This window comes from Ursus maritimus, unplaced genomic scaffold, assembly GCF_017311325.1.
Source record: "Ursus maritimus isolate PB19 unplaced genomic scaffold, ASM1731132v1 scaffold_27, whole genome shotgun sequence".
Lineage (NCBI taxonomy): Eukaryota > Metazoa > Chordata > Mammalia > Carnivora > Ursidae > Ursus > Ursus maritimus.
In genome coordinates, this window is record NW_024425230.1 from 383,047 (window position 1) to 405,106 (window position 22,060).

General features: G+C 39.4%; 1 protein-coding gene across 1 annotated transcript in view; it reads left to right on the top strand.

Moving 5' to 3' along the window:
- The window catches only part of HERC2 (HECT and RLD domain containing E3 ubiquitin protein ligase 2), a 247,387-nt gene that overhangs the window by 53,166 nt on the left and 172,161 nt on the right, over positions 1-22,060 (top strand). The window contains exons 10-16 of the mRNA XM_040642652.1: positions 1,339-1,512; positions 2,939-3,127; positions 3,746-3,897; positions 5,982-6,139; positions 6,230-6,343; positions 15,461-15,712; positions 21,690-21,883. Coding sequence (XP_040498586.1) covers positions 1,339-1,512; positions 2,939-3,127; positions 3,746-3,897; positions 5,982-6,139; positions 6,230-6,343; positions 15,461-15,712; positions 21,690-21,883 — 1,233 coding nt within the window. The remainder of the gene's footprint in view (positions 1-1,338; positions 1,513-2,938; positions 3,128-3,745; positions 3,898-5,981; positions 6,140-6,229; positions 6,344-15,460; positions 15,713-21,689; positions 21,884-22,060) is intronic.

The window sequence follows — 22,060 nt, forward strand, 5'->3', positions numbered from 1 at the left end:
AGTTGCCTAGTGGTTAATGTCTATTTGTTTCGACCCTGCCTAGAGAAGTCAGGTAACTCTTCTTCTTCCATATTCTTCCATATGCCATTTATGGAGAAGACCTCAGATTAGTGAGTGCCAGCTACATTGCAGCACAGAGCTAAGTCTGACATGCACGCTTTTTTTTTTTTAAAAAGATTTATTTATTTATTTATGATAGAGAACATGTGTGCCCATGGTGGGTGGGGGGGGCAGAGGGAGAGGGAGAGAGTCTCAAGCAGACTCCCCAGTGAGGGCAGAGCCCAATGGGGGACTCGATCTCACAACCCCGAGATTATGACCTGAGCTGAAGTAAAAATTTGTTTTGTTTTGTTTTAAAGATTTTATTTGTTTATTTGACAGAGAGAGAGATAGCCAGCGAGAGAGGGAACACAAGTAGGGGGAATGGGAAAGGAAGAAGCAGGCTCCCAGCAGAGCAGGCAGCCCGATGCGGGGCTCGATCCCAGGACCCTGGGATCACACCCAGAGCTGAAGGCAGACGCTTAACGACTGAGCCACCCAGGCGCCCCTGAAATCAAAATTTGGACCCTTAACTGACTGAGCTACTCAGGTGCCCCTGACATGCACACTTTTGAATACATATTAGAAAAAGAGCACTGAAAATAGTGGCTTACTTTGTTGGCCCTTCCTATATGTGGGGCATTGTGTGGAACATGTCACCTAAGTCATCACTGTGTTTAGTTCTAGAAATAGTGAGGCTGGTGGCAGAGGAGGACTGCCTGGGTCCTGGGTCTAAACTGCTTCTTTTTAGAGGTACAAGTTTGACATTGTAGGTCTTTTCTGGAAAGGCAGTCATTCCATTATAAAGTTAATTTTTCTGTCACTTGGCAGTCTTTAATGGGAATAAGGCTATTCTGCCTTTAGAAGAATTAAATTTGTTACTCAATGTGTAAGTAACATTAGGCTTTCTCCAGGGTGGATGGTATGTAGGTTAAAATAAGTGGTTTTGGTTTTCAGTTTTCAAAGCCAGTTTGAGGTACAGTGCTGTGTTCCTAGGAAGCTTGCTCTGTATTGTGAGGGCTGTTGGAGGGGTGAGCCTGGCTGGGCCGTGTCATTGACTTGTGTGGAGTATGCATGTGCAAATGTGCAGGCACCGCCGTGTGTAGTTTTACAGCAAGTGTGTAAACACGTGGATGTGTAGTGTTACTGTATCAGCAGCACTTCTCATTTGATAGCCAAAAGGAGTAGATTTATAGATAATGCATAACTGTGACTACCAAAATATAAAGAGTGATTAAGGGCTGTGTTCCTCTAATTTTTCCACCATTCTCAAGAAGCCTGTTTACTTTTCTTCTGTAGCTTCTTTCTGGTCCTCTGAGTCCCAATGAGAGTTTCCTGAGGTACCTTACTCTTCCACAAGACAATGAGCTTGCCATTGATTTAAGACAAACTGCGGTTGTTGTCATGGCCCATTTAGACCGTCTGGCTACTCCCTGTATGCCACCTCTGTGTAGCTCACCAACATCTCATAAGGTAGGTGAAATAGCAGTGTTTGTTCTTTGTATATTCTACAGTTAGTAGCACTCCTGGGTTCTCACTCTGTGCCAGTATGGAGACTCACTTTCTCTGGTATTGGGGGTGGAGCTGGTTACAGCTTTTAAACACGTATACGCTTTAAAGTGTTGTCAGTAATCAGAGTGAATGATGAGCAAGCTGAAGTGCACAGGGGTTTAGGACCCAATCCAGTGTCCCAGGTTCCAGATTCCAGGAGATGTGTCCCCAGAGAGCTCTCCATCATCCAAACAACCACATGCCATCCTGCCTTCCTCGGGGAGGTTCAGGTGTCTTTTTTGTACACTAGGAGCTCAGACCTTGGGCTGTCTTGACGCTGCGCAGAGCAGTGACAACACTGATCTACATTTGTGAAGAGCCTGCCAGTGCAGCCCCGCTGAGGACTTCACACACACGGTTGCACCTGACCGTCACAGCACTGTCCCACTGTACTGATGAGAAGCCTGCCGTTTGGAGTCACACAGAATAATCCTGGATTTGAATCCAGGTTTTTCTAACTTTTTATTTTTAACATGATTTATATTTATTTCATTTTACAGTCATTTTTTCCCCAAATAAATATATTCACATGATTCAAAAATCAAAATTAAGTGCAAAGACACTGTTACTTTCTCCTCCCTGTCCCCTCAGCCATCTGGTTTTGCGCTTGCTGCTTTTCACTTTTCTAGTCTCTTACGTATCCTTTCAATATCTCTGATATTAGTATTAGTGGTAGCATGTCGTTGCTTGTTTTTTTCACTACACAGTATATACTGAGAACTTTCTCTATTAGTAAACAGAACTTCTTTCTTTATTTTAAAGCAACTCAGTTTTCCATGTATGGATAAATCGTGATTTTTTTGGTGGACACTGTGTTGCCAGAAGTTTGCTATGAAATGCTGCTGCAGTGACTAGCCTTGTTCATTTGTTCTGTTCGCGCATATGCGTGTGCCAGTGGTGATGGACCTGGTATGGGTGGACACATTCGCTGATTATTACAAAATTGCTCCCATATAACTTGATCCTTCTCATCCACACCGACAGTAGAATACTGGTCTTGCAGCCTCATGCTTAGGCTTTCGTGTTTCTTCCTGTTATGACAAAAATGGTAACCTGATACAGTCTGAGCATTTTAAAATATGTTTAAGGTCTACTTATATTACTTTTTAATGGTTTCTGTTAAAACGAAATGTTGTGTTCCGTTTCTTCATCTTACCTGTTAACTGAGGTAATACGGAATGTTGTGACTTATTTTGATGTTTTAGATTGGCTCATTTCTTTATGTGCTTTGTTTTTATCCTCTGGTATCTCAGTGTTACTCTTAGCATAAATTTTTCTTTCTTTTGAGTAAGAAAAAAATACTCTTGCCACCATAAAGAAAATGTTTACTTACTTTGTTATCTTACAGGGATCATTGCAAGAGGTCATAGGATGGGGGTTAATAGGATGGAAATACTATGCCAATGTGATTGGTCCAATTCAGTGTGAAGGACTTGCCAACCTGGGGGTCACGCAGATCGCCTGTGCAGAGAAGCGCTTCCTGATCTTGTCGAGGAATGGCCGGGTGTACACGCAGGCCTACAACAGTGACACGCTGGTGGGTGTTCTGGGGCCCAGATCACTTCCCTTGGTGGGCACTTTTCTACTACAGGTGCTACAGAATTCTAGTCTTTAAGTCATTTGATTTCTGAAGATTTAGAAACATCTGTTCATTGTATTTTATTAATCTTACTTAATGGTATTAAATGATTAAAATCATTATTGTCAAAATTTAGGGGCAGAATTTCTTAGTTGTTCAGATCAGGAACTCCTTACAGTAACATGCATTGTCCATCATGATTCCCATTTGTAAACTAATTTTCCATGTGTAAACTCAGTATACTTTGGGGGCCAGATAGTAACAGATGAAGGAATTGGGCCTTGTTGGGGGGGGGATAGAGTATGTTTCTGTTAAAGGAAGGTGCTTTTCACCTTGAGTTGTGAATTTCCATTGTGTGGAGGTGGCCTAGTCATGTCACAGAGCACTTGGAGGCTGTCCACTCTTCTGTTGGTAGTGGACAGGGCACCTGGGCGATTGGATGGCAGCCTCCAAAAGCTCATGTTCTTTCAGTTCGAGGAGAGTTTGTTAAAATGAAATGCATAATTGAGAAGAGTCATGCTGTTTTCATTGTCTTTGGACTGCTTACTAATTTTCTTCCTATTTTTACCCTTTTAGGCCCCACAGCTGGTCCAGGGTCTTGCCTCCAGAAACATTATAAAGATTGCTGCCCATTCTGATGGTCACCACTACCTGGCTCTGGCAGCCACGGGAGAGGTGTACTCCTGGGGTTGTGGGGATGGTGGACGACTGGGCCATGGGGATACTGTGTACGTATGGTCGATTCTTATAATTGACATGCTTTCCCTTTGAGTTGCTGTATCCAAATAGGATGGAAAAGAAAAGTATGGCTGGTTGCTTTCCAGCAGCTCTGACATGTAGGGCTAGGGTGGAAAAGGCTATCAAGATATGTCAGCCCCTGGGTAATTCTATGGGAATTCTGCCCCATAGCACAGAGGATGACATCAGTTGACCTTCCTCTTCTTTTCTCCCAGATTCAAAGCTTCTAGCTTTTGCTATTCCTGTTTTAACTACACATAGCAACACCCCACACTGTGGAGTGTCCTAAAGCAAATCCGGCACTCCTTGTTTCATCATTCGCAAATACTTCAGCATGTCTCTATCAGATAAGATCCTCCTTTCCTTAAGCCATTCCATTTTCATAGGTACAAAACTCAGTAATTTCTTAATGTCCTATTTTGTGGAAACTTTTGATTATTGTGAGAGAGCAGGAATAAAACAAAATGGTTGTTCTAAATGCAGGGTTGTAAAAATGGAGAGTTCCCACAACTGCCACAGAGTGGTGGGAACCCTTTTATATGTTGCTGGCTTGAGTGGGGAACCTGGTAGAGAAAAACTTTGGCCTTAGATTAAAATTGAAGATGCAACGCCACTTCAAGGGAGTTAGAGGCATGAACAGCAGAGTTGAGAGGCGTCTGGCCCCTTCTCACTGGGATGGGGTGGAGATGGACATCCCTGGGTAGAATCTCAAACCGTGAAAGAAGCTGAGCAATGTGTATTGTGTGTTAGCATTCAGCAGAAATATTCCAAACTTGACAGTGCTGTGAGGGATTCAGACACATGTGGTAGAATGATTGTGAAAAACAAAGGAATGCTAATTATAGAATTTAGAATTGTTGTTATTCTCAGACTAAAGGGGGTCAGACGGGTGAGGCACATAAGACTTGAAAGGATGGAGATACAGGCTGGAGACATTAGTTTTTTGCTTCCTTTATGTTATTTGTAGTTTGTACTAAGTTACAAAAAACTAGTAATAAAATAATACTCAGTTGAGATTAGGGTGCTAGATGCTAGATTAAGTAACTTGTCCATTGCTCGAGAAATTGAGGGAAGGAAAAGAGATCAGTGAAGATGATAGGAGTTGGAGGGAAACTTTGGGGGATTGAAACTTAGAGGAGGGAGAAGTGGTATCAGAGTTGGGTTGTTCAGCTCTCCCTGTGCCTATATGTGCCCATGCTTTTGTGTGCATTTATTTATTTTGCAGAATAGTGGGTCACAAAGTCAGTAAACCATGTCTTTGGAGAAGGTAGAGTTGGGTGTTGCCTATTGGTACTCATTTTCTGGATTATAAGCATAGGGCATTTTGCTAGTTTTGAAAGTGAAGAGCCAACTACTAAGACTTCTACCTAATTAATCCTTATGCTTCCTACTTTTCGTTTGTAAAATGTAGATTGGGTATGATTAGTAAAGCTTGCTCCTTCATTCCTTCCTCATTTATTTAACAAATGTGTCAGTTTTAACCATCTGTATGAGGTTTACAAATCCATTTGTTTTAAGAGTACAATTTGATGAATTTCAGCAAATGCATGCAGTTAGGGAACCACCACAACTGAGAGAACATTTCTGATGCCCCTGCTACTTTCTTGGATCTTTTTGCAATCAACCCCTGCTCTCTACTTACAGCTCCTGATCTGCCCTCTGTCAGTACATGATATTTTGTTTCTGGCTAGAAACAAAGTTCTAGCAGAGTTCCTGATCTTCAGCCAAGTTGTTGGGTGTGTCAGCAGTTGCTTTGTCCCTATTGCTGAGCGGTCTATAGATGGGTCACTGTTTTGGACCACTATGAACAAAGCTGCCCTAGACTTGATTGTACGAGTCTTTAACAAACCTGTTTTGATATTCCTGCTGGATGCCATGCTTGGCATTGGGTGCCCAGTAAACAATCATGGAAGTGTTGGATGTTTGAATTCTATGTTCCTTAATTATTTCATAAGGCGCCTGAAAGGCCAAACTGTCTTGGCACTCTGTTAGTTTATTCAGATAGCTATTTTCTTTGCTAACACTAATAGGATGTGTAGAAGGACATTCACATTTGTTTCCTTTCTCTCAACAGGCCTTTGGAAGAGCCTAAGGTGATATCTGCTTTCTCTGGAAAACAGGCTGGGAAACATGTGGTACACATCGCATGTGGAAGCACATATAGTGCGGCCATCACTGCCGAGGGGGAGCTGTATACCTGGGGCCGAGGGAACTACGGCCGACTAGGCCACGGTACATTTGCTCTGAGCCAGCTCGAGTATGCAGTGGGAGGTTGCCTCTTTTGAGGATCTTACAATAACGATTTGTCCTATCTGTTTGAAGGCTCCAGTGAAGATGAGGCCATCCCAATGCTGGTAGCTGGGCTTAAAGGATTGAAGGTCATTGATGTGGCGTGCGGGAGCGGGGATGCTCAAACCCTGGCCGTGACGGAGAATGGTACGCAGTGCTTATGCTGCCTGGGCAGGTCCTCAGGATGAGGAGTGCCGCTTTCCTTGAGGGAGTGAGCTTTGGAGTAGAGTGTATCTCATGTGGCTGCCCTGTTGTCCATCTTTAAGTGATATGCACCTCATGGTCCGTGGCAGAGGTTAAGAAGTTATAGGACTTTTGGGGTGCCTGGGTGGCTCAGTCGTTAAGCATCTGCCTTCGGGTCAGGGCGTGATCCCGGCGTTCTGGGATCGAGCCCCACGTCAGGCTCCTCCGCTGGGAGCCTGCTTCTTCCTCTCCCACTCCCCCTGCTTGTGTTCCCTCTCTCGCTGGCTGTCTCTCTCTTTGTCAAATAAATAAAATCTTTAAAAAAAAAATGAAGTTATAGGACTTTTAACTTCTGTTGCCCACAGCCAGAGAGCTGGTTAGCAACTATATCCTCCCTATTTGGGCATTTTATTTTTTAATAAAAAATGAGAGTTACAGTGGAATAATTGACATTCTGAATTATTTTTGGTTATTATTATTTTATTTCCTAATGTTCAGCTACCTTTGATTCTCTGTGGAAATCCTGCTTAGTCTGTGGATTCTAGTATGATGCTACATTGTTGGCTTGTTTTTAATTTTACTTTTGTATTTGTGTTCATTACTTGAGATTGTACTCATTTTGCTTTTCTTTTGAGGGTACATTTAGCAGGTTTGATGGTTAGAATCTTACGGATTTTTAAAAACTATTTATTTGTTAATATTGTGGGGGTCTGTCAGAATCAGCTGGGAAGCCTCCCTGTCTGCCCTCCTGCAGAAGTTGAATGGCAGATTGGGAACTGACTTATTTCTGGGGATTTCTTTCTTTTTTTAAAAAAATTATTTATTTATTTATTAGTTTCAGAGGTGGAATGTAGTGATTCATCAGTTGCATATAATACCCAGTGCTCATTACATCAAGTGCCCTCCTTAATGCCCATCACCCAGTTACTCCAATCTCCCCACCCACCTCCCCTCTGGCAACCCTCAGTTTGTTTCCTATAATTAAGACTCTTTTACGGTTTGTCTCCCTCTCTGATTTCCTCTTATATTTTCTTCCCTTTGCTATGTTCATCTGTTTTGTTTCTTAAATTCCACATGAGTGAAATCATCTGATATTTGTCCTTCTCTGACTGACTTATTTTGCTTAGTGTAATACCCTCAAGTTCCAGTCACATCATTGCAAATGGCAAGATTTCATTCTTTTTGATGGCAGAGTAATATTGCATTGCATATATATACCACATCTTCTTTATCCATTCATCTCTCGATGGACATAAGGGCTCATTCCGTAGTTTGGCTATTTGTGGATGTTGCTGCTATAAACATTGGGGTGCATGTGCCCCTTGTAATGACTATGTTTGTATCCTCTGGGTAAATACCTAGTAGTGTGGTTGCTGGATCATAGGGTAACTCTATTTTTAACTTTTTGAGGAACCACCATACTGTTTTCTAAGGGTCTGCGCCAGTTTGCATTCCCACCAGCAGCATAAAAGCGTTCCATTTTCTCCGTATCCTCACCAACATCTGTTTCCTGAGTTGTTAATTTTAGCCATTCTGACTGGTGTGAGGTAGTATCTCATTGGAGTTTTGATCTGTATTTCCCTGATGCCAAGTGATGTTAAGTTTTTTTCATGTGTCTGTTGGCCATTTGTAGGTCTTCTTTGGAGAAATGTCTGTTCATGTCTTCTGCCCATTTCTTGATTGGATTATTTGTTCTTTGGGTGTTGAGTTTGGTAAGTTAACAGATTTTGGATACTAGTCCTTTATCTGATAAGACATTTGCAAATACCTTCTCCCATTCTGTAGATTGCCTTTAGTTTTGTTGACTCTTTCCTTTTCTCTGCAAAAGCTTTTTATTTTGGTGAAGTCCCAATAGTTCATTTTTGTTTTTGTTTGCCTTGCTTTAGACCCGTGTCTGGGAAGAACTTGCTGAGGCCAACGTGAAAGATGTTGCTGCCTGTGTTCTGCTCTAGAATTTTGATGGATTCCTGTCTCACATTTAGGTCTTTCAACCATTTTGAGTTTATTTTTATGTATGGTTTAAGATAGTGGTCCAGTTTTATTCATCTGCCTGTGGCTGTCTAATTTTTCCCATTACCATTTGTTGAAGAGACTGCCTTTTTCCATTGGGTATTCTTTCCTGCTTTGTTGGAGATTAGTTGACCATAGAGTTGAAGGTCCATTTCTGGGTTCTCCGTTCTGTTCCACTGATCTGTGTGTCTGTTTGTGTGCCAGTACCATACTGTCTTGATGATTATACCGTTGTAATAGAACTTAAAGACCGGAATTGTGATGCCATCAGCTTCAGTTTTCTTTTTCAACATTCCTTTGGCTATTCAGGGTCTTTCCTGGTTCCACACAAATTTTAGGATTATTTGTTCCAGCTCTGTGAAAAAGTTGATGGTATTTTGATAGGGATCGCATTAAATGTGTAGATTGCTTTTTGAGAGCATGGACATTTTAACCATGTGTTCTTCCAATCCATGAGCATGGAATGTTTCTCTATTTCTTTGTGTCTTCCTCTATTTCTTTCATGAGAGTTCTATAGTTTTCAGAGTAAAGATCCTTTACCTCTTTGGTTAGGCTTAGTCCTAGGTATCTTATGGTTTTTGGTGCAGTTGTAAATGGGATTAATTCCTTGATTTTTCTTTATTCTGTCTCTTCTGTGAATTGATTTTATATCCTGCCACTTTGTTGAATTCCTGTATCAGTTCTAGCAATTTTTGGGTGGAGTCTTTTGTGTTTTCTACATAGAGTATCATGTCATCTGTGAAGAGTGAGAGTTTGACTTCTTCACTGATTTGGATGCCTTTATTTCTTTTTATTGTCTGATTGCTGAGGCTAGGACTTCCAGTACTATGTTGAGTAGGAGTGGTGAGTGAAAATCCCTGTCATGTTCCTGACATTAGGGGAAAAGCTTTCAATTTTTCCCCATTGAGAATGATATTCTCTGTGGGTTTTTCACTGATGGCTTTTATGATATTGAGGTATGTTCCCTCTATCCCTACACTGCCAAGAGTTTTTACCAAGAAAGGATGATGTATTTTGTCAAATGCTTTTTCTGTATCAGTTGAGAAGATCATATGGTTCTTGTCCTTTTTTTTTTTTCTTTATTGGTGTGGTGTATCAAATTGATTGATTTGCAAATGTTGAACCACCCTTGCAGCCCAGGAATAAATCCCACTTGGTTGTGGTGAAGAATTCTTTTAATGTGCTGTTGGATTTTGATTAGCTAGGTTCTTGGTGAGAATTTTTGCATCCATGTTCATCAGGGATATTGGTCTGTAATTCTTCGTTTTGGTGGGGTCTTTATCTGGTTTTGGTATTAAGGTAATACTGGCCTCATAGAATGAGTTTAGAAGTTTTCCTTCCATTTCTATTTTTTAATCAGCTTCAGAAGAATAGGTATTAATTCTTCTTTAAATGATTGGTAGAATTCTGCTGTGAGGCCACCTGGACCTGGACTCTTGTTTGTTGGGAGATTTTTCATTACTGCTTCAGTTTCTTTCCTGGTTATGGGTGTGTTCAGGTTTTCTATTTCTTCCTGTTTCAATTTTGGTAGTTTTTATGTCTAGGAGTGCATCCATTTCTTCCAGATTGCCTAATGTTGGCATATAATTGCTCATAAAACTCTCTTATAATTGTTTGTATTCCTTTGGTGTTGGTTGTGATCTCTCCTCTTTCATTTATGATTTTATTTATTTGTGTCCTTTCTCTTATTGATAAGTCTGACTAGGGGTTTATCGATCTTATTAATTCTTTCAAAGAACCAGCTCCTAGTTTCGTTGATCTTTTCTGTTGTTCATGGTTTATATTTCATTGATTTCTGCTCTAATCTTATTATTTTTCTTCTCTTGCTGGATTTAGGCTTTATTTGCTGTTCTTTTTATAGCTCCTTTAGGGTAAGGTTAGATTGTGTGTATCAGACTTTTCTTGTTTCGTAAGAAGGGCCTGTATTGCTATATATTTCCCTTGTAGGACTGCCTTTGCTTCATCCCAAAGTATGTGAACTGTAGTGTTTTCATTTTCATTTGCTTCAGTGTATTTTTTTTTTTTTTTGCTTTTTAGTTTCCTGGTTGTCCCATTCATTCTTTAGTAGGATGCTCTTTAACCTCCCTGTATCTCTGTTCCTTCCAAATTTTATCTTGTGATTGAGTTCAGGTTTTAGAGCATTGTGGTCTGAAAATATGCATGGTATAATCTCAGTCTTTTGGTTCTGGTTGAGACCTGATATGTGATCTCTTCTGGAGAATGTTCCATGTGCACTTGAGAGGAATGTGTTGCTTTAGGATAAAATGCTCTTAATAACATCTGTGAAGTCTCATCTAATGCAGTGTGTCATTCAAAGCCCTTGTTTCCTTGTTGATTTTCTGCTTAGACGATCTTTCCATCTCTGTGAGTGGGGTGTTTATGTCCCCTACTATTACTGTATTATTATCAGTGTGTTTCTTTAATTTTGTTATTAATTGGTTTATATATTTGTCTGTTCCCCAGGTAGGGGCATAAATATTTAGAGTTGTTAGATCTTGTTAGACCCTTTTATTATGAATCATTGTCCTTCATGTCTTATTATAGTCTTTGATTTAAAATCTAGTTTATGTGATATATATACTCCAGCTTTCTTTTGCTGTCCATTAGCATGATAAACGTTCTCCAACCTCTCATTTTCAATCTGGTTGTGTCTTTGGTCTAAAATGAGTCTCTTATAGACAGCATATCAATGGGTCTTGTTTTTTTATCCCTTCTGATACTTATGTCTTTTGATAGGAGCAATTAGTCTATTTACATTCAGAGTAATTATTGAAGGATATTAATTTAGTGCCATTGTATTACCTGTAAAGTCGCTGTTTCTGTATATTGTTTCTGTTCCTCTCTGGCCTTTGTTACTTTTGGGTTCTCTCTTCACTCATAGGATCCCCTTTAATATTTCTTGTAGGGCTGGTTTAGTGTTCAAAAATTCCTTTAGTTTCTCTTTTTCCTGGAAATTCTTTGTCTCTCTTTCTATTCTGAATGACAGCCTTGCCGGATAAATTATTCTTGGCTGCATATTTTTCCCATTTAGCATGCATATTGAATATATCATGTCTGTCCTTTCTGGCCTGCCAGGTCTCTGTGGATGGGTCTTCTGCCAGCCTTATGTGTCTACCCTTGTAGGTTCAGGACCTCTTGTCCGGAGCTGCTTTCATGATTTTCTCTTCGTCTCTGAAATTTGCAAGCTTCACTATTATATGTCGAGGTGTTGACCTATTTTTATTGATCTTGAGGCCTCCTGGACTTGAATGCCTGTTTCCTTCCTCAAATTAGGGAAGTACTCAGCTATAGTTAGTCCAAATGAACGTTTCTACCTCCCCCCCCATCTTCTGGGACCCCCTATTATCTGGAAATTATTTTGCTTTATGGTATTTGTGTTCTTGAAGTCTCCCTTCATGATCCCATAGTTGTTTTTCTCCCCACTCTTCTCAGGTTCCTTATTTTGCATCATTTTTTCTTCTGTATCACTGATTCTCTCTTCTGGCTTCTTTATCTTTGCTGTTGGAGCCTCCTTTTGTGGACTGCATCTCAGTAACAGCATTTTTAATTTTGGACTGATTAGATTCTAATTTTTTATTTATACAGTAAGGGGTTCTCTGGTGTCTTCTATGGTTTTTTCAAGCCCAGCCAGAATCTTTATAATCATTGTTCTAAATTCTAGTTCAGACATTTTACTTATATCTGTTATTGATTAAATCCCTGTCAGTGAGTGTTACCTCCTGTTCTTTCTTTTGGGGTGAGTTTCTCCATCTTGTTATTATGTTGAGAAGAAAATAGAAGAAAATGAGAAAATAGACAAAAATAACAACAGAAAAAAACAAACCAGGAGAAAACAAAAGCAAGACAAAATAAGGAAAAAAAATCAAACAAGAAGTAAAACAGAACAAAACAATAAACTAGATCCTGGGTGTATTTGGTCTGTTTGTTAAGAGAAACTACATCCCAAAATAGCAAAGAAAAATAATAAAGTATATATAAAAATTAAAAAAGAATAAAAGATTGAAAAAAATAAGAAAATAGGTGAACGAAAATAAAACTGGAAGAGTAAAGAATAGAAAAACCCCCACAAATGCTATATACTGTTTTCCCCAAGAGCTGAAGTTTTGCAGTTCTCTATCATCTGTAAACTTGGTGCTATCGAGTTGTTGTTCCTTCTGGTCTTTTGGGGGAGGGGCCTGTTGCACCGATTCTTGGGTACCCTTGCCCTGGTGGAATTGCGCCTCCCTTGCCAGGGTGCTGGGCTTAGTTTAAGTGGCTCCAGATTGTACTGTGTGACACTGTTTTGCTCCTTGAAGGCTTTCAGCACTGATGGCGGGATGAAAATGGCGGTGCCTAGCTCTTTATCCCTGGAGCTGAAAGTTTGTGTCCCTCACTCTTCAGTGAGCCCTCACAGAAAAGCAATCAATCACTCTGTCTCCCTGGTTTCTGTACAAATTCTTTGTTCACCCAGCCTGCGACTGAGTGTTTTTATCTCAGGCATGCGCCGGAGTTTCGGGTCTCCAAAAGAATGTCTCTTTCCTTTGGGGTGTCTCGCCAAGCTTCTGCCTTTTGCCTGGACACTGCCTGGAGAGCAGTTGTGTGACCATGCAGCAGTTCACAGTTTACTGTTTACAGCAGCACAGAGCAGAAAGCTGGCACCTAGACTTGCTGTTTTCGATTGGCTTCCCCACTCTGATGCCTGGGGACTCTGCCTCACTCAGCCACTCCCATTCTTCTTGTGGTACTGGGGATCCTGAGACCATGCAGTCCCACCTGGGATTCCGCCCTGCTTTGCTGCCCGAGCGCCTTTAATCCGGTGATGTCCCCCACTGTAGCAGACATAAAAGTTCCGATTTTGTGCCCTGCTGCTTATAATACTTTGCAGTAGCCTCTTTAAGCAGGCTCCTTCCTCTCTGTAGTTTCCTCACATATATCACCCTGCATAGAAGTCTCCACACCTCCTACCTTCCACAGAGTGTTTGCTTTTCTATTTGTAGAATTGCAGCATTTCTTTCTCAGGTCTCTTTTCACAGGTGTTCAGAATGATTTGATAACTATCTAGCTGAATTCTAGGGACCAGACAAACTTAGGGTCTCCTACTCCTCCACCATCTTAACTCCCCTCGGGGATTTCTTTAGTGAGAGGAGAAAGAATATTTCAGGTATCTTCATGTCCACATAGGCCCCTCTCCCCTGAAGGGATAGATATAGAGGCATCTTACTTCTACTGTAAGTCTTAGAGAACAGATGGTCCCATCAGTCATCTTAAAGTTCTCTTCTTCTGGCATGAAGCTTTCAATTTGACATCTTGTTGTTTTTAAGTGTCCATTGGTGAGTGATTGTTAGATCTTATAAACCTCTTAACCAGAAAGTCTTTTCTTATATAAGCCTTATTAGGGTTTGTTCTTGAATTCTTTGTGTGAAACTGCTACGTAAATAAAGCTGTGTGAAATTTTGACTAAATTGCTGTGATTGGAAACTATACATGCTGTTTACCTCACATTGGTGTTTGGTGCAGATGTCATATAGGGAAATGTCCCTGCTACATTACTATTTTTTGAGACAGTTGGTATAGTAGAAGCATCCTGACCTGTGAGGTCTGGTTCTTAGGTGACAGGGTCACTGAAAACATTGGAGAAAGCGGGACTTGCCAGCTGGGCTATGTGAACAACAGGCATTTTGCAAGGCATGTAAGTGTATACACATTCTCGGATGCTTGTGTATGGGTTTGCTGCATTGAGCATTGGTGTGTTTATGTCCCTGACCACCCACTAGTGTATCAGCTACAATTTTAGATCAGGGATTGGCTGTTTTCACAAATAGACTTGTATTGGAATGCCACCTTGCTTACGTATTGTCTGTTGCTGCTTTCCTGTGACAGTGGAATAGTTGGATAGTTGTGACAGAGACCACATTGCCCATAAAGCCTAAAAATATCGTCTGAACTTTAACAAAAAGTTGTTGATCTTTAGTTAAGATTATTTAAAATAGAATGTGAGGGGCGCCTGGGTGGCACAGCGGTTGAACGTCTGCCTTCGGCTCAGGGCGTGATCCCGGCGTTACAGGATTGAGCCCCACATCAGGCTCCTCTGCTATGAGCCTGCTTCTTCCTCTCCCACTCCCCCTGCTTGTGTTCCCTCTCTCGCTGGCTGTCTCTCTCTGTCAAATAAATAAATAAAATCTTTAAAAAAAATAAAGTAATATAAAATAGAATGTGAACTTAGTCACTTATTTCTTCTTTTACATTTCTTCTCATTTCTTTTCTCATCCTCTACAGTTTTTCCCAGGTTTTTTTTTTCCCCAGTAATTCACGTTCATTGCATTTTTGCGAAGTTTTTAGCTTTGCTATCAGAGTAAAAAGAAACCGACCATATTTTTGTAATTTGTTTTATCCCTTTATGTAATATTTAATTAGATTATACTAACAAATGCTATTGGAAATAAATGCTGTCATGCAGTTAACTTGTGGTGAGCGTGACAGGAACAATGTGCAGGCAGACCTGAGAGACAGTGGTCAGGGAGTGGCAACTTTTTGTGATGGGCCAAGCTATGGTATTTTATGGAGGCAGTGGAGCTTTTGTTCTGTGTTTACTGCCTGGTTGAACTGAACCCAGTCATTGAGCCCGAACTAGTAAGGGTCAGGACTTTCTTATTCTTTTAGCTAAAACAAAAAGAAAATCTAGCTGTCCTTTTCTTAATTGCTTCTGTATCACCCTGAAGTATAAACTAGATTTCATTTAGTCAGTATCACCTGTATAGTGTTAACTAAATATATTCGTGGTCTAGGTTTGTTATGGGTTATGTTGAGTATTTTCAGCCATTTAAAAGTTGCATTAAGGGGCACCTGGGTGGCTCAGTCATTAAGCGTCTGCCTTCGGCTCAGGGCGTGATCCCAGAGTCCTGGGATCAAGCCCCACATCAGGCTCCTCTGCTGGGAGCCTGCTTCTTCCTCTCCCACTCCCCCTGCCTGTGTTCCCTCTCTCTTGCTGGCTGTCTCTCTCTCTGTCAAAAAAATAAATACATAAAATCTTTTAAAAAAAAGTTGCATTAAGATGTACGGTTATTTTTACTTAATATATTTGTGTTTTTTTAGGTCAGGTGTGGTCTTGGGGAGATGGTGACTATGGGAAATTGGGCAGAGGCGGTAGTGATGGCTGCAAAACACCAAAGCTTATTGAAAAGCTTCAAGACTTGGATGTTGTGAAGGTTCGATGTGGAAGTCAATTTTCTATTGCTTTGACGAAAGATGGCCAAGTTTATTCATGGGGAAAAGGTGACAACCAGAGACTTGGGCATGGAACAGAAGAACATGTTCGTTATCCCAAACTCTTGGAAGGCTTGCAAGGTGAGTGCAAGATGTAAACTTTTGAAACTCTTTGAAGCTTTTCTTTAGTAATCTTTTAAAGTTTGCAGGTTTTTCTTTTTTTTTTAACCTAATATTTCATGACTGACTTATCATTAGAAGGCTTTTACCCACATTTTCATAGGTATAGATAATAATGGAAAGTAGTTTGTCTCTATTAAAAAATGGTGTAGGGCCCCTGCGTGGCTCAGTCGGTTAAGAGTCTGCCTTTGGCTCAGGTCATGATCCCGGGGTCCTGGGATCAAGTCCCACATCAGGCTCCCTGCTCTGCGGGGAGCCTGCTTCTCCCTCTGCCTCTGCCTCTCTCTGCTTCTCCTCAATAAATAAATAAAATCTTTTAAAAAAATGGTGTAGAATTATTCTTACCAGATTTTATTTGAAACTCATTTAGTTTTATTAAATATTGATAAGTCCTTTTTGTGACAGGCATCTATTCATCAAAGTAAGCTGGCCCTAGTGAGATTAACTTCTGTTGGTGAGGTTACTGATAGTTATACTGTAGACATTGCTAAGAGGACAGATACGCATGGTGCTGTGGGAGCAGAGTGGGAGATAGGATTGGTATGCTTGAAGTGGTCTCATTTGAACTTATCCTTGATGGATAAATCCTGCATGTTTGGTTTCAAGGGCATCTAGCATGCATTCTAGATAGAATGGGAGCCAAGGCATGTAGGTGTGCTTTGCAGATGCCTTCTGAAGTGTGGAAGAGCTTGATGATAGGTGTATCAGGTGGCCTGTAGTGCTAAAGGGGGTGGGCAGACTGCTTTTTAAAGGAGTAGGCTGTAAGTATTTTAGGTTTGAGTACCATACATTGTATGTCTCAACTACTTGTTTTCTGCTGTTGTAGCCCAAAAGGAGCTATAGACAATAAGTAAACAAATGGGCCTGGCTGTGTTATAGTACAACTTTATTCACAAAAATAATCCTTGGCCTGTGTTTGCATGAGAGATGAAGTTTGTTGAATCCCTGAGCTAGATTCTACTTTGTTTATGTTTTTGCTTTTTAGTCAAGGGAGTTTGGAATTGAGACTTTTAAATGGGACTTGGTTGTTTCTTTCCCCATCGTTATTATTTTAAAACACATTCATACCTTGGGGTGCCTGGGTGGCTCAGTTGGTTAAGCGTCTGACTCTTGGTTTTGGCTCAGGTTGTGATCTCAGGGTCTTGAGATCAGGCCTCGCATTGGGCTCTGTGCTAGGCATGGAGTCTGCTTGAGATTCTCTCTCTCCCTCTCCCCCTGCTCACACATGAATGTGCTGTCTCTCTCTCTCTCGCTAAAAATAAATAAATAAAATCTTTAAAACATATTAATACCTTGATGACAAGAAGGTATTATGGTATTTATTATTTTCTAAGTTTCTGAAATAAGTTGTAGGGTAATAGAGTTGGTTGTATGTTATGGAACTGTGTTTGAATTTTGTTAGCCTTCTTGTTTATATATTTTTTTCACTTAGGAAAGGAAATCTGCTTCCTCAGCTACGTTTATTAGATACAAAGATAGCTTGCTATGAAAGCATTTAAATGATTGATGGTACAGTCCTTTTGGCCATCACTTATGTCAGTGTATGATAGGCTGTCAAGATAGAATTGTTCTCCTTACTCTGGTAGTGTTTTGTAGATGAATTATTTTTTATGTTGACATTTTTGAAAACATCCCTTGTGTTGGTCTTGTTAGATTTACTATTAAGCAAAAATACAATATTTTAATACTATTTAAACAGGAAAAACATATCTGTATCATTTCACTTCGGAGAAAAAGATTTTGTTTTAGAAAACTTCCTTAATGAAGACAGCCCACAATCTGGGCTATAAAGCACACATTAACATATTTAAAAGAAGAGAAGAGAGATCAGACTATGTCTGCTCTCAGACTACAAGGGAATTAAACTAAAAATTGTAACAGATAGTTGGAAAATCCCCAAATACATGGAGATTAAACAGCAAACTTCCAAATAACACACGGTTAAACAAAAAATCTTAAGAAAAATTTTAAAATATTTTGAACTAAATGAAGATGAGAACAACTTACCAAAATTTGGGGGATGCAGTGAAAGCAGTGCTTAGAAGAAAATTTATAGCATTGAATGCATATATTAGAAAAGAAGAAAAATCTAAAGTAAGTAATCTTTGTGCACAGGAAAGAAAACAAAGTGTAAAGATAGGGTGCCTGGTGACTCAGTTGATTAAGTGTCCGACTCTTGATATTGGCTCAGGTCATGATCTCAGGGTTGTGAGATTAAGCCCCACATTGGACTCTGTGCTGGGCATGGAGCCTGGTTAGATTCTCTCTCTCCCTCTCCCTCTTCCCCACGCCCCTGGCATACTTTCTCTCTCAAAAACAAATGAACAAGCCACTAAGATGTAAAGTCAACCTATAGAATATAGAATGGGAGAAAATATTTGTAAATCATATATCTGATAAGGGGTTAATATCAAAAATATTTAAAGGACATTTAAAATTCAGTAGCAAAACAAGCAAAAAACCTACCCCATAACCAATTTGATTAAAAATTAGGCAGAGGATCTGAGTAGACATTTTTCCTAAGATGAATTATAGATGGCCAACAGGTACATGAGGAAGGTGTTCAGCATCAGTAATCATCAGGGAAATGCAAATCAAAACCATAGGTGGGAGAACACTTCATACCTGTTTGAATGGCTGTTATCAAAAAGAAGAAATACAAGTGTTGGTGAGGATGTGGAGAAAAAGAAACCCTTGTGTGCTGTTGATGGAAATGTGAATTGGTATAGACACTGGAAAACAGTAAGGAGGCTTCACAAAAAATTAAAAAAAGAACTATCATATGATCCCACAATTCCACTTCTGGGTGTTTATCTGAAGGAAGTAATTATATGAACTCAAAAAGGTGTCTCCATCCTCAGGTTCATTGCAGCATTATTCACAGTCACCAAGATATGGAAACAACCTAAGTGTCCCACTGGTAGATGAGTAGATAAAGAAAATGCAGTATATACATATGATGGAATATTATTCAGCCATAAAAAGGAAGGTAATTCTTCCATTTGTGTTAACATGGATGGACCTTGAGGGCATTATGCCGAGTAAATAGGTCAAGTAGAGACAGGCAAACACTGTATCATCCTACTTATATGTGGAATCTAAAAAAACCCCTCAAAACTCCCCCCAAACCCCTGCCAAACTCATAGATACAGAGAATAGATTGGTGGTTGCCAGATGTGGGGCTTGCGGGGGGTGGGTAAAGTGGGTGAAGGTGTGGTCAAAAAGTATAAATTTCTAGTTGTGAATAATCCTTTGGGATATAATATACATCATGGTGACTGTAGCTAATAATACTTTATTGTATATTTGAAAGTTGCCAAGAGAACAGATCTTAAAAGCTCTCATCATAAGAAAAAAAATTGTAATTATGTGTGGTTATGGATGTTAAAAAGATATCAGTAGTCTAAGTTTCCACCTTAGGAAACTAGATATAGGAGAGCAAATTGAATCCAAAGTAAGAAGAAGGAAAGAAATACTGAGAATTAGAGAAGAAACCAATGAAATTGAAAACAGAAAAATAATAGAGAAGATCAAGGAAACCAAAAGCTCGTTCTTTGAAAAGATTAATAAAATCAATATACCTTTAACTAGGCTAAGAAAAAAGGAAAACAGGACACAAATTACTAATATCAGAAAAGAAAGAGAAAACATCACTACAGATCTTATTAACATTTTCAAGAGGATAAGGGAATACTAAGAACAACTCTATGCCCGCAAATTTGATAACTTTGATGAAATGAACCATTTCTTTAAAAGATACAATTTGCCAGAATTCATACAAGAAGTAGACAAACTGAATAGGCTTATATTTCTTAAATTAAGTCAATAATTAATAACTTTCCAAAACAGAAAGCATGAGGCCCAGATGGGTTTACTGGTGAATTCAACCAAACATTTAAGGAAGAAATTATACCAATTTTCTGTAATCTCTTTCAGAGTGGAAGCAAAGGGAATACTTCTTAATTCGTTCTACAAGGCCAGCATTACCCTAAAACCAATGCCAGACAAAAATATTAGAAAAGAAAATTATAGACCAACGTCTCTCATGAATATAGATGCAAAAATCCTCAACAAAATATTAGCAAATCAAATTCAGCAATGTATGGGAAGAATTAAACATCACCACCAAGTTGAATTTATTCTGCATATGCAGTGGTGGCTAGTTCAACATTCAAAAACCAATTAATGTAATCCATCAAATTAAGAGAGTGATAAGAAAAATCATATGATCATATTAATAGATGCAGAAAAAGCATTTGATAAAATCCAATACCTGTTAATGATAAAAACTTTCAACAAACTAGGAATGGAGAGAACTTCATTAACTTGATAAATAATATTTATAAAAATCCTACAGCTAACATCATACTTAATGGTGAGAAACTTGAAGCTTTCCCACTAAGATAAAGTATAAGAAAAAGATCTCTCATCTCACCATTTCTTTTCAGAATCATACTGGAAGTTCTAGCTAATGCAACAAAACAGCAAAAAGTTATTAAAGATATACAGATTGAGAAGGAAGAAATAAAACTATCTTTTTTCACAGATGACATGAATGTTTATGTAGAAAATCTGAAAGGATCAACAAAAAAGCTGGAAGTAATAAATGATTATAACAGAGTTGCAGGATACAAAGTTAATACACCAAAGTCACTTGGTATATATCTTAGTTCCTATATACCAGCAACTAAGAAGTGGAATTTGAAATAAATACAAAATACCATTTTGTATTTATTAATTTAATACATTAGTATTAAAAAAGTGAAATAGGTGTAACTCTAAAAAGTAAGTACAAGAACTATATGAGGAAAATTACAAAACTGATGAATGAAATCAAAGGAGAACTAATAAATTGAGAGATATTCTATGTTCATGGATAGGAACACCAAATACTGTCATTTCTTTCTATATTGATCTACACATTTAATGCAAGACAAACTGATTCTAAATTTTATGTGGAGAGGCAAAAGACGTAGAATAGCAAACACAGTATGGAAGGAGAAGGGCAGGTTGGAGGACTGACTACCCAACAGCAAGACTTAATATAAAGCTACAGTAATCAAGAAAGTGTGACATTGACTAAAGTGTAAACAAATAGATCATTGGAACAAAATAGCTGAGAAATAGACCCACTTAAGTGTAGTTAATTGATCTTTGACAAGGGAGTCAAGGCAATACAATGAAGCAGAGGTAGCTTTTTCAACAAATGGTTTTGGAACAAGTAGATATTCATATGCAAAAAAACCCCAAATAGTTGATGGATGAGGCTGTGCATATGTTGGGGTGTGGGGGGTATATGGGAAATCTCTGTGCCTTTTCCTCAGTTTTGCTCTGAACCTAAAAATATTCTAAAAATAGAAAGTCTCTTGGGGCACCTGGGTGGCTCAGCCGTTAAGCGTCTGCCTTCGGCTCAGGTTGTGATCCCAGGATCGAGCCCCGCATCGGGCTCCCTGCTCAGTGGGAAGCCTGCTTCTCCCTGTCACACTCCCCTTGCTTGTGTTCGCTCTCTCGCTGTCTCTCTCTCTCTCTGTCAAATAAATAAATCTTTAAAATAAAAGTAAAAATAGTCTCTATGAGGCAAAAAGAATATATTTTGTGTGGTTATACCTTGGGAAGGAGAATATGATTTCAAGATTAATTAAAATACACTTGTCTCTTTCTGAATGAAAATCTGAATAAGGAGAAAAAAGTAACTTTTTTTTCATATTAAGGTAAGGAAAAGATCTTTTCATACCTTATTTAATTTTCAGGCTGTGGGTCTTAATAAATTGTAGCTAGTAAAATGTAATGGGTTTTAATAACATACATGAAGCAGGTGAATTATGCATATTAAAGCAATGAATTATCATTTAGAAGTTGACATTAAATACCCCCTGACCTGAATGACCCACAGCAGAAGTCAGGTGTGAAGCTGTATTGTATCACTCTTTCCTCCTAGGGAAGAAGGTAATTGATGTGGCTGCAGGCTCCACCCACTGCCTGGCTCTGACTGAGGACAGCGAGGTCCATAGCTGGGGGAGCAACGACCAGTGCCAGCACTTTGACACCTTGCGTGTGACCAAGCCGGAACCTGCTGCACTGCCAGGACTGGATACCAAACACATAGTTGGAATTGCCTGTGGACCTGCTCAGGTACTGAGTAGATAGTTTGGTTAGATATTTTGTGGAATTTTGGCTTCCTGTCCTTCATTGCTAGTATGTAGAAATACCATTGACTTGTGTGTGTTGTCCTTATATCCTGTAGTTGTAGTCAGTATGATGTTGAAGAGTTGTGGGAAGGCACATCCTTGTTCTTTTTTTTTTTTTTTT